The 13257-nt window shown below is 36.5% G+C and overlaps 1 protein-coding gene across 3 annotated transcripts in view; it reads right to left on the bottom strand.

Moving 5' to 3' along the window:
* The window catches only part of LOC108701886, a 139518-nt gene that overhangs the window by 91796 nt on the left and 34465 nt on the right, over positions 1-13257 (bottom strand). For all 3 annotated transcript variants that reach the window (XM_041576155.1, XM_041576156.1, XM_041576157.1), the window contains exons 10-14: positions 10039-10204; positions 8773-8955; positions 8223-8375; positions 6925-7069; positions 224-382 (exon numbers count right to left, since the gene is read on the bottom strand). In XM_041576155.1, coding sequence (XP_041432089.1) covers positions 224-382; positions 6925-7069; positions 8223-8375; positions 8773-8955; positions 10039-10204 — 806 coding nt within the window. The remainder of the gene's footprint in view (positions 1-223; positions 383-6924; positions 7070-8222; positions 8376-8772; positions 8956-10038; positions 10205-13257) is intronic.

The following is a 13257-nucleotide window of genomic DNA, read 5'->3' on the forward strand; positions in this document are numbered from 1 at the left end:
ATTAGCCTTTGAGAAACCTTGAGAAGCCTTGAGAGAGGTGGCCTTTTCATCATATGTTATAATAATAATAATAATCATAATAATAAACTGTGATGTAATGACATTTAAATGATTTCAGATTGGAATTATTTAGATAAAATCCAAAACTCGTATGTATATAAATGCTATATTTATCGGATAGGATAAATAGTTTTGAATGTTATTATGGTGGAGCATATAATACCTGAAAGAACTGTAGCATCTGAATAGCTGGAGTATTTCCAGAATTCTCCCTCGAAGTCCTTGCTCAAGATATCATCAGGGAGAGAGTCAGCAAGGTCCTGTTTCAGCGGATCATCAGATTCCAACAGTTGGGACAGGTGACTCCATACAAAAGATCCCACTGAAATGACATTAGCGCTAAAGATTTCTCTCTACTCATGCATTTACTCCTCAATCAAACTCAATTAAGTTGTAATAATTTAACTTTTTATGGCACGGCTGGAAGTGCTTTTTTTTTTTTTTTTTTAAATGGGTGTCAAATATAAACATAAATCTTCAAAAATAATTTCAGCTCCAGATTGTAAATGCATTCTGTCTAAAGAAATTGATTCCATAATAAAGTTGTCTAATGTCCCTTTTGGTTTTTTAGTGGCCAGGCCATGATGGGCATTCCATTAAGGCATCTGATTTAATTTGAATGGCGGTTTCTTGAATATTACTTTTAAAGAGGACCAGACAGTATGAACAGTATTTTTATACTGAAATATACACAGGTATAGGCTATTGCACAGTGGAATTCTTACCAGCAGTCTCTCCTCATCGATAAATCAGTAAATTCTGGATAAATATAGAAGTTGAATACATGAAGAACATCCCTTTCAACTGTGCAGCTGCAAACACTATTACTTATAATTATTTATTCTATTTATCAGACTTATGTTGAATAGAGGCTTCTCTGAGGTTTCCCCTTAATATGTATTTATAAGCTGGATCTACTGATGCCAGAATAAAATCCTCTGCACATTTTAGTTAACTGAGTGCATTGATCCTTAATATTAGATATTCTGCCAGTGTGTTGCTGCTGAGTAGTTGGGCAGGGTGCGCTACTAGTGCAATACAAGGATACAGGCCACAACGCTTGACAGGCCAACAATAGAGCATGGCTGTCAGACCACCCGGAATGATTTGCTGGCAGACTTAGTATGACCTTGGGCACAGGAGGAATCATTGGAGAATGACATCCTGCTGTGTACAGAGATCCATCAGCATGAACACTGAATAAACTCTTTGCACTTGGCAGCAGTTTCATGCCATGAAAATTGCATTAAATTGTCCAAGTTAAAGGGAAAAAAGTTCATTGTACTTCATAAAATCAATAGTGTTCCAGTACTGAACTTTTTCACTCCAAAGCTTGGGCGACTTGTGTTGCTTACAAATACATGTGCAGGAATTCACCAAGAGGCAGATTTTTAATCCAGGGCCAATTAATTAAAGGATGTGTCATTTGTCCTTTATTTTTGCAATGGTATGTGTAAAAAATTATATGACATATTTATTGATGTATTAATGATATCTAATGAAATTAATTTGCAGGTTAATTGATTCCTGCTAAAGCATATAATCATGTGTGTGAAAATGATAGGGACCTTAGACTGTAAGCTCCACCAGGGCAGGGACTGATGTGAATGATATAAGGGTTCATTTAGTAGAGCACTAGGGGGGCAAGAGCAATTAGGACATTCATGGAGGGGATGGATATTTGCCCCCATTCCAGGTTTGGACTGGGTTTGCGGACAACAGGAAAAAACCTGGTGGGCCCTAGCCTTCATCAGCCCTGCTGATCCATACCAACCCCTGCCTGAGACCCTGGACTGCCCCCTCACTTCCCTCTGGCCCTGATCATGGTTGCAGCAAGAGAACAGGTATGGGAGGGTGTGGAGGTGTCAGAGGGGGTTGCAACTGGGGCAGGGAACCAATAGGGGGGTTGTGGCTGGGATGGTGGGGCCCAGGGGTGAAGCGGGGGGGCCTGTGGTGGAAGCCCCAGTGGACTTCAGTCCAGCACTGCCCATGTCTACCCTTCCTCTAGTTCCCATAGTGATGCTTAACAAACATGTATCTCCTGGAAAGCCGGTAACAGGTCAGCTGTAGGTAAAAGTAATATGGGTCAAGTATTGGTTGCGGACACATTTTAGTACACATGGGCAAATATGTGGGTTGCCATAGTAACTATGGATCTAGTGTTGGTTTGTGTTTTCTTATCCCACTAGTATTAAAGGCCTTTGCAACACTGGCTTTATTGTGTTTGCAAGAATAGCAGCCCCCTTGACAAAAAAGGCCATGGTCTAAGCACAAACATTTTTATTATACAAGAAAAGTAAAATTTTATAATTGCAGCTAAACTGGGATAATTTTATTTATATTCAATTAATTTATAAATATTATGAATGATAGTTTACGTATAAACACAGCAAGTCACCAAAGTATACTAGAAATGTATGAAATAGATAAAAGAAAAGGTTGTATTGTGCACTTGTTCACTATATTTAAAACACAAAGTACACCAGAGTTGAGCTCTGTGTTGAGTACTTCACATTTTTGACCTTTGCCATAATAAAAGGTTCTGGGCGAGACAGCTACTGGCCGCTTGAATGGAATTATGCATAATGCATGAGCCCTTAAGCTAATTTCTATATAACCTTTGTTCAGCCTTTATGTACGAATTACTGAATATCCTTCTGCAAGCGACTTACCCTAGGGGTAGATGAGTTTCCCAACATACCTAGCAATCTGGCTCACTGACTCCGAGACTATATCATGCGATATCAAATATGTTGGCGAATAACACATTGCCTCTGCAATAATAGGCTTGTTAGACACATTTAGGAGCTTTGGAATTAAGCTCAAGAAACCTTCAAGATAATATAATAACCCTGGTAATATTTACATTGGTCCCATATACAACAGTAACTAATACACCTTTATAGGTGTTAAGCTTTACTCCAAATGCGCCTTTGGTTTAATACACAGTAGAACATAAATCAAATTTACATCCCATACTCGTAAGTTGGGTACTGAATAATGCAGATGTTTGTAGGTGCATTACTGGACCTTCATGTTGGCACCAGTAGTTCTTAAACACGCAGTATATTTCTATTAATAATTAAATTGCATTAATCACGACAGTTGTATCAATTATACCCTAACCATTATACCTTTGAGAGCATTCTCCAGGATTCTCAGTCCATCAAAATGACTCATGGCGGTTCCATTTTATCAACCGCTTCCTTAGGACACTAAGGGGCAGATTTACTAAACGGCAAGGTGGCCGTCGCTAGCAAAAATAAAGATGTCTATACGACCTATACGTACCTGCCCTATTCAAATTGACCTAAGCATAAGTGTACTAACAAAGTTTCGCGAGGCAGAAATGAACGCTAGAGAAAGTTCGCTATGAAATGCTCGCACTGACAAATTAACGATAGCAATACTTTGCCAGTGTTCAGCTACATAGACGCAACTTCGCATCTTAGTGAATTAGCATAGTGGTCGAGAATTTGCTCCTGGCAAAGTGCCACAAAGTGCGGCGGAGCCTTCGCAGGTGAAAATTTGCCCTTTAGTGAATTTGCCCACAAGGTGAAATGGCCGTCGTTAGGGAAAATTCGCCAGAAATCCTATCCATAGGCACATCGCCAATTTACTAACAGGCGTAGAGGATAATTCACTAGCAAAAGAGACCATCGATATCGCATTTTCGCTCAGGCGACTATTGTTAATCCACAAATTCACTAAAGTGCGAATTTTACAGAACTTCTTTCGCCAAAGTTTCCTCACCACCTTAGACCAGGTGAACTGATAAGATGAAGCTACATCCTTCTCAATCTTATGTCAGTGACATCATATCCTGTATGCAGGAAAGTCATAAAAATGCTAGCGTGAGCTCATTTAGAGGATCTATTTTGTCTTTATTTTGTTTCCTTGGACATTTGTAATAAGTGGCCACTTCAAGCATCAAAATCTCTAATAAAGACTTCTATTGACCTATATGTACCCACCCTATTCAAATTGAGCTAAGCGTAAGTGTACTAACAAAGTTTAGCTAGGCAGAAACAAACATTAGCGAAAGTTGAAATGCTGCGAAACTTCGCCAGCATTCGGTAGCGAATTTGCACTTGGCGAAGTGGCGTGGAGTGTGGCAAAGCATTTGCAGCCAAAAATTCACCCCTTAGTGAATTTGGCCCAATGAGAATACCAGTTCACAGATATCATATCCATAATAGCAATATTGAGATGTTCTCTTGGGTTACCTACCCCACCTCTACTCCTCAGCTGAGGCAGTTCAATTATACATCTTGTGATGTGAGATTGTATCAGCATCTTTCATCAGATCTTGTACACTGTATAAAACAGACCTTGGACCAAAGAAATTAATGAAACATTAACTCTGCTTATAGACTGACTATGCTATGGACAATCTATTGCCAGCCAACTCAAATGTGCACCTAGATTACCACCATATTTTTATTTTTACTGCTTTTCAAGTGCTGGCACAGAGCAGGTGATAATTCTGTAGTCCTTTATTATCAGTGTCAAGTAAATCTGCAAGAAGAATATTTTAAGACTATATTCACTGCCAGAAACCTTAATGTATTTCTTCTCATAATTTACACTGGAGAATGAAATATTGTCCTAGCCGCTGCTAAACTGGGTGTCACTGTGGCTTATCACAAGCATCTTAAATTATGAGCGAAAGGAAATTAAAATATTTATAGTGGAAATATTTTTTCCATTTTATTTAATGCCCTTGTGATTAAAGTCAATAAACATTGTTCATTAAATATCAAGTACTAATGTGGGTGATTTAAATGGATCTAAGAAGTAAAAAAAGAAATGCATGCTTGTAGTGACCTTAAAGAGACTCTGCTTTCTTAAGCAAACCATAAAGTGTGAAGGATCTTTTAAATAAATATATGCATAATTGAATCTTATTAAAAGCAAGGCAGCATTCCTTTGCATCATTTTAGAATAAAGAATTGGGGAATTCTCTTCCTAAAGTGCTATGGCAGCATGTACTATTTACCAATAGTTTCAAGAAAGGGTTGGATGCATTTTTAGCAAGTAGGAAACACAAGTCTAGTGGTATTAACAATCATAGGGGCAAAAGCAATAAAAGACATTTGTCAATGCAAAGAAATTATTCTTTTTGGTACAAAAAAATCCCTTTATGCAAATTTAATATGGGTTTTGTGAACAAAGAAAGTATTTAGCAACTCTATCCTCCATTGGAAAAGCGAGAATTTCGATTTGCACCACTGCGTGGTATATTTAATAAAACTCAACTGAAAAAGTTATTTTTGCATCAAAATAATATACAACCCTAAAGCAGATCTTAAAAAATTTCTCAAAAATAAACATTTCCAAAGTAATAACAGCTTAATAAAATATATTGCATTGTGAAATATGAATTTATGTTCTTATTTACGCAATATGCAATAATTACTTTTATTACATTACCCTCTTAGTATATAGTTGGCTCATGGACTGGTCTGTTTGCCCTTTGGAGTCAATCATTTTTTCCTCTTCTGGGGTAATTTGGAAATAGCTTTAGCCTCCTTCTGGATCAACCAGGACTCAGATAGGATTTACTTGGCAAAAGGTTGAATGTCATGTACAGGTGTCTTTCCTATGCCTCAGCTGCTATGTAACTATATCGCTAGTAGCAATAAAGTTTTTGCTGCAGGAGAGTATAGAAACGTCCAAGGCTTTAAGGAATTCTGTATGGGGACAGGCCAGGGCCACATGGGCAACTCACACAACCTGGACCAGGCTTTGTTTGTTGGGGAAAAGGGAGGGGAAATAAGCATCTGTATTATCACTGGAAGATTGGAATGGATGGTTGGAATGTATGGTTTTGGGGGGTTTTGTATTAATACCTACACTTCAGCCAAACTAAATCAGACTTTAAGAATATAAACTTATTGAAATGTAAGGACTATGGTATGGCACATGTATAGACTTTTTTTTTTTTATCTGATACCTTAGAGGCCAAACGCAGGCAGCACTGTATCCATGGGGGACTCATGCAGCCTTTGGCTACAGGGTTTGAAGTGGGAAAGGTCTGCGCCTGTCTTTTGAACTTTGCACCCGGCCCTGCCATTAATAAATTAGACCTTTTGTCATTCAAAATAGTTTGGAGATATGTGGTTACCCTGATTGTAGTCAGGAAATAATGTTTGGTCAGTATAAGGTCTCATTAAAGGCACAAAATACCGTAGATACTCATTTGTGTTTGCAATGAAAAATCCATTAGTGGCATAATAGTGGGAAAAAAACATTGTTTTTTCCAAGATGATGTAACCAAGCGCAAAACGAAAAATTTGTGAAGTGCATTGAAGTCGATGGGTGTCAATAATTTTTACTTTTTTTCTTGTTCCAAATGCATTAAACTCAATGAGCATTTTTTTCTTATGGGAACTTTTTTGTCTCTCAACATTTTTGTCTTGGTTGACTTTTTTGTCAGTTTTATGATCATAAACGATGGTCTATGTCTAACTTTGGGACCTCAGAGTCAGAAAGTACACTGGATGTACCTTAAAAGTAGACAGATCAAAATAAATTTTGCTCCCAAAATCTGCACATGTATTTTCAAGGTGGTTATACAGAAAGACAGGAAAAGTCTACTCTGCAACACACTGCAACCAATCAGCATTGAGATATTTTTGGTCTTCCGTAGTTAGATTAATGAAAACATGTATGGTTATTAGTCACACACAAAACAATGCCATGGTAAAAAGCAATTCTAGCAACTTCACTATGGCAAGTACTAGATACTTCTAATCAGTCTTGGCCCAAGAAAAAAAGGACCTTCAATGACTATAAGGTTATTATGTGATTATTTCCTATAAATAAAATATTGAATTCTTTATGTTAGCAGTGTTCATTCACCTTGCATTGATTTTTCATGTTTCAGCATCTGTCGAACTATATGGAGGAAGTCTTGACTGGGGCATTTCATAGCTGTGTAGTACGAGGCTATTCTTATTTCTTCATTCTCATGCACACTTTGGTAAAGCTCAGTGAGTATGGTGCGCTAGGAAATATAGAGAACACAGTCACCAAATATTCTGGTCAAATGCATTAAAAAAGACACAACATGTAGTAAACAATATAATAATACTTTGATCAGTTAACAGTACAATGCAGACATAAAAGTTTAGGTCAATAAAATATTCCCTGAGTTCTGTGCTGGGATGGAGATAAATGCATGCTAATTATGTCCCTTTGGTTTAAGTACCAAATCAACATTCCTGGTTAGTTCTATTGCTCATACACACTTAGACATTAAAGGATATCTGACTGGTGAGAAAGGACTTGCCAGGTTAAGTGCAGTCATGTTGACACCTATATTTTAAGTAAATGTCCCTGAAATTTTCCACTACCAGTGCTACAAAGTATTCTAATATATCAAATGTCTATATATAGAGATTGTATAAAGAACATGCCTTTCATGGTAGAAAAGATCACTTAACCTACTGTGTAAGCATGCTATTTATTCTACTAAAGCCTTTGTTTTGGTTTGCCTTTGGAACATCCTCAAAACGCTTCCAACTGTGATGAGTTCTGGACTGTGGTCTCTCTAACCTGAAAGCATTGTACAAGGTCACAGGATATATGTGCCCACAAAGGCATCTGGCGATTTCCTGCTGGTTCAGTATATTGGAAATCATCTGCATGAAGTGTTTTTCAATGATTCAAGTGAATGCTTTGATCTGTGCAAGTACACAGTGAACCCAATTTTCTGATGAGTCAGTGACAATAGAAAAACATTCCGGATGTTACTGATAGCTTCAATATATATTTTAATTCAAGACCATACAACTTAGATTTAACTCTGCACTGCATAATAATAAAAACACATACAGTAACTAAACATATTCACATAGTATTATTATTATTATTATAAAAAATACTTTTAGGAAGCCATTGCTTGCATGTGGACATTCCATAGGAAATGAGGAATAAATGAAAAATACAAGGGCACAGTGGGGTTGGCTTTGTGACAAAGGGGATAAAACACAGAATCTGTTTTAAATAGGAACTGCAAAGCAATAAATCTAAAGTCTGATGGATATGGAAATGAGTATCGGAGGCTGAAAGACTGCAGTTGTATATACCATGGGAAGAGCAGAGTGAGGTTGGACTTGGACCTAAGAATACATGTCGGTGACTTACAAGAAACTTACATTAGCTGAACATGGAATTCTTCTGAATGCTTCAACTGCAGCCAGTCTTGTGGAGTCTGGGTTACTTTTCAGGGAGGCACAAGATGCAAGTACTGGAATCAATGACTCTGCAGCCAGTCCGGCGTTTCCAATTGCTTTTAAGACCAGCTGCATCTGTAAATAATAAAATAATACAGTTATATATCCAACTTTCTAATATTTTTATTTCTCAAATTCACTTTTTATACCTCTAACTAGATCAGTGGGGGAGAGCAACCCATGAACAACAATCAATTGTAAAAAGAGTTGGGGCATTAAAAAAAGTCCTGACAAATAATGGCTGTCATTGACTATTTGATATTTTGACTGTCAGTCTCAAGGAGAATTTGTTTGGCAGTACACCTGGATTTATGAAACCAAAACTTGCCTCCAAGCCAGGAATTCAAAAATAAGCACTGGGAGCAACATCCAGGGATGAGAAACATGCTGCTCTTGAGCCACTGGTTGGGGATCACTGCTCTAGACCGATGAGTCCATCAATGTGCATATCAGAGCTAGTTTAATAGCTTACCTTGTGTATCTCCTCATCTTCTTGTTTTGTACAGTTGTCTCTCAGTTGTTCTTGCAGAATCCCCATAATAGTCTGTACTTCAGGAATTTTGTGACATTCTCTTGTGATGGAACAGAAATGATGAAGCAAGGCTGTAATAGCTAGGTACACACTCTGGCCAGCTTTCTCCTCTTGCAACAAGGGCTAAGGGGGAACACAATGAGCTATTTTACACAGGAATGGCACTTAAATAAAGACAGAGCAGTAAATGTATTATCCCAGTTCTCTTAAATCAAAACTGATAAGCAATTTACCACCTTTAGGTGTAATTTAAAACAAGTTACCATGCCTCAATTTAAGGAGCCCAGATGTAGTAAAGAGAAGCTATTGCTAAAACAGCCATTGCAAGACAGACAGCAGAGCAGGGAGATTAGGTGCTTTGCTCAAGAAACTGACATACAAACATAGACATCACATCACTAGTCATAATTCTTCTCATTATTTCAAGGATATAATGTATAACAGAGTTACTTTATACTAAAGAGGAGCAAATGTCTAGTTTTTTACAAATCCTAGGAGTTCAGGAACTAATTGGTAGCCACAGGTTACTGAGGTTACTGAGCAAACCTTCAGTTCTCATCAGCGTGAAAGAAAATTCCATTCGAGCAAGAATGAGCCAAAGAACAGGCCTTAACTAACTAACTTTAACTAAAAAGATTCTAGCTGTGTGGGTACATAAGGGTAGGTTGCTGCAAAAATATTTATTTAGGGTTTAGAACTTTTTTCTTGTGTTAGTTTAAAAGTATTAGAATAATATCAGAATTCTGTTTTGGTTTTTTTGAAAGGACAATATATGAAAGGACAATATATTTTGAAGATGAGGATATCTACAAAAAAACGTACAGTATGCAATAGTGTGCATGGAAGTATTTTATCCTATTAAGCCTATTATATCACACTTAAATTCTCTTTATGGTAGGCTTTCTTCTTTTTATAGGAGCATGCTTTCCATGTTCCAAGGAACACCTTGAAAACTACTTGATATATGAATATATTCTCATTCTTACTCAGTCATAAAGGCCTTGTCAAGAGAATATAGCTGTAGTTGAACAACAGCTCTCTGGTCTTTCATCTAAAGTATTTTTTCTCCTTAAGTGTTGTCCTGCATTGCCACCCCCTTTCTTTAGTTCCATGTTTTCCCACTTCAAAAGGTAATGAATTATTTCTTTATCATATTGTTAAAACACTGAGTCGTTTAATTTGCACTAAAATGGCATTGATTCTCACCACAAGAGATCTGACCATCCCAACTGTTGGCTCAGGTAGAAAAGCAAGTGACCAGAGAAAAGATTCCGCCTTTTCATCTTCTAATTCATTGGCAAGAAGGATGTCTTTCATGAGACCTACACAAGCCTCTGTCCCACAGGATGGCAGGGCATCCAATAACGGCTGCCTAGGGAGAGGAACATGTTCATTAATACATTGCCTATGGCCCTTTCACTATTTCTTCTCCTCTTATCATAAAATTTGACCATTGAAAAGTATGTTTTACCAGCTTACCAGCTAGAGCTTCATCTGTTTGGTTTCTGATAGAAGCAAATCATCAACAACTGGTTCTTATTCTCAGTTTCCCAAACCATTTGCACTACCAGTACATTAGCATCGGTTGTTGGCAGTTGCGAAAATATTGCCTTTAATTACTACGGTTTTCATTATTTATTAATTATTATTTGTATTATTTTCAGTGGCATTCCAAAAAATATACAGATATGGGACCTATAGTCCAGAAATCTCGGGACCTGAGATTTTACAGATAATGGGTCTTTCTGTAACTTAGATCATTTAAACGTTAAATACACCCAACAAGATAATTTTGCCTCCAATAATGATTAATTATATCTTAGTGAGGATTAAGTACAAAGCACTGTTTTATTATTACAAGGAAAAAAGGAAATATATTTAAGAAATGTAAATATTTGAATAAAATGGAGTTTATGCAAGATGGCCTTCCTGCAATTCAGAGCTTTTTGGATATTGGGTTTCTGGATAATTAAGATTTGAACTCAGGTGTGCACTGGGGCCATCTGAATATTGACTTTAAATGAGACATATTGTATAAAAAACAAGAATGTGCTTGTGCAGTATACTTTTTTTTAATATAGAAGGCAAGTGCTTAAAAAAGTAGGGTTTCGGTTGATTTATTAAAATTTCTGCAAAACCTTACTTGATCCTGTTGCCTTCTTTCCCATTCTGTGTGGGGGAGCTGGCAGCACTCAGCACTGTAGGATAAGAACCAATCAGCAGCTAGGGAACTGAAGCCTGTTTTTACTTGTGTGACAAGATTGTGATTGGCTAACCCCCTCCTACTGTTATTGTGGCAGGGACTGTTAGGACACACCCACCACTCATTTGAAACTTGGACAGCTACTGCAAAAAATCTATAGGGAGCTCCAATAAAATAGATTCAAGATATTAATATTTAGCCCAGAGTAAAACTAGCAACATATATTGGGCCAGATTCAATTCAACGATAAAAGGTTATCTAATGAGTTATCACGTGAAAACACATGGTCGAAATTCAATCCGAGGAGAAAAAACTTTTCTCCAAATTCATTTCCAGTTTTTTCACATAGACTTCAATAGAGTTTTCACGTAATAAACAGTGAGATAAATTTTTCTGAATTGAACTGCATCTCAAATTGAATTTCACTGAATTTAATCTGGCCCATTATTCTTTACTGCCTACAAGCCCTGAGGGGTTTTTAGTTATGTTATCTCTCTCCTTTAAACAAGCAAGAGACCAGAAAATTGCAATATGGATTAGTAAAATCTGAAAAATCCATTTTCTCATGAAAATATCAGTTTGATTCAGGCTTTTTCTACCCCAGAATGGGCTCTGTAAGTAATACCATAATCAGGGCAGAGTTGTTAAACCATGCTGGTATAATTTTTGGAAATACCATGTTAAGTCGCAGTCATAGACTTTAAATATGCAAGTCATTTTAATTAAAAACATAAAAAAAGATCTTAAAAGGATTATATAAATATGAAATATATTATTATATGAATGAATATATTATATGAAATATAGGTATGCATTTTAATAATCTGCTTTTCTAAACTTTTCCATTAATAAAAGAAAACTGGGCACCATTCTTAAAGTAGGCGAAAAGCTAGAGTTCAGAAATTTTATCATACTTTTCTAGGCAAGGTAATCATGTTATTGAAATGCAGACGTGAACAATTACAATTAGGCATATTTTCAAGAAAGGCCGCATTGATTAGTCTGAACACTTGGGTCAAAAGTTCCTGGGGAATGCAAGATTTAAGCAGAATTAATTCTAAAATATCTTTTCTTGAGGAGTCTACATTCTTCCCAAAGTTATTCTATTTGCTCTCGATCAAAAGGCCTGCAATAAAAGAATGCATTGTAATGGAAGGCATCCACTGTGATAGATGTCAGTCAGGGACCAGAAAGGAATGGGCAAAGGACACTTCATCATTTGACAAGAGGTGCCAACCAATTCTTCTGGTAAGATTAGATTTGCATCACAATGGAAGCATAAAGGACTAAGTGAGTTATTCAAACCCTGTGCCAAGCTAGTGAGCTTCTATGGAGACGTTACCTCATTCCAGAAAATACTGTGAGCAAGTTTGTTGCCCAGATCAGTTTATGGTCAAAGCTTAATTTAGCTGCTTATAAGAGAGACAATGGGGCTTAATTATTATATGGGAATGAGACACATTTTCACAGGCTTCTTACAAAAATACATGGAATTGTCTTATGGAGTAGCAATGAGAATGAAGAAGCGCAGGGTTTTTTTTTATACTAAGTTGCTTGTGTGTGTTTGTGTGAGTATGTAACATGAATATTTTACTGATAGGATTATCATTTCTTATTAAGTACAACTGGGGCCCTTCCTTGTCACTAAAATACTGTAGGTTTACCGATTATAATTCATTATATATTTTACCAGATCTCATGACACTAAAAGTTATAAAAACTATGGTGGGAACCCATTAATTACAATAAACTAAAAATGCACAACATTAAGGTTCCCTGGCAAAAATAACCAATGCCAATTTATTATGCTCTATATATATATAGTATATGAAACAAAGTGGTGGTCAACCATACATACTGTATGTTTAAAATTTTATACATATATGGTTTAGTACAGTTTATTCCCATGTTCAATCTCATAAATCAAAGGCTGTTATTTACTAAAATCTGAATTTATATAATATTTTATTAAAATAAAACCACAAACAAGCTCCCATGCCCGATTTTAACTTATTTATTAATTTAAAAAAAAAAAAGTAATTGGATCACGGAAAAACTCTATAAAATCGAGCAAAAACTCAAATTTTTTCTGACTTTTTCTCGAATTGCTCTAATTTTTCTGGCTTTTTTCCCGAATTGCTCAAATTTTTTGAGTTTTTGCCACGAACCCCCCAAAAAGTTGGACTTTCGGGCTAAACCCAGGACAGACCATGAAAACTTTA

The sequence above is a fragment of the Xenopus laevis genome, chromosome 9_10L, assembly GCF_017654675.1.
Source record: "Xenopus laevis strain J_2021 chromosome 9_10L, Xenopus_laevis_v10.1, whole genome shotgun sequence".
NCBI classification, from domain to species: domain Eukaryota; kingdom Metazoa; phylum Chordata; class Amphibia; order Anura; family Pipidae; genus Xenopus; species Xenopus laevis.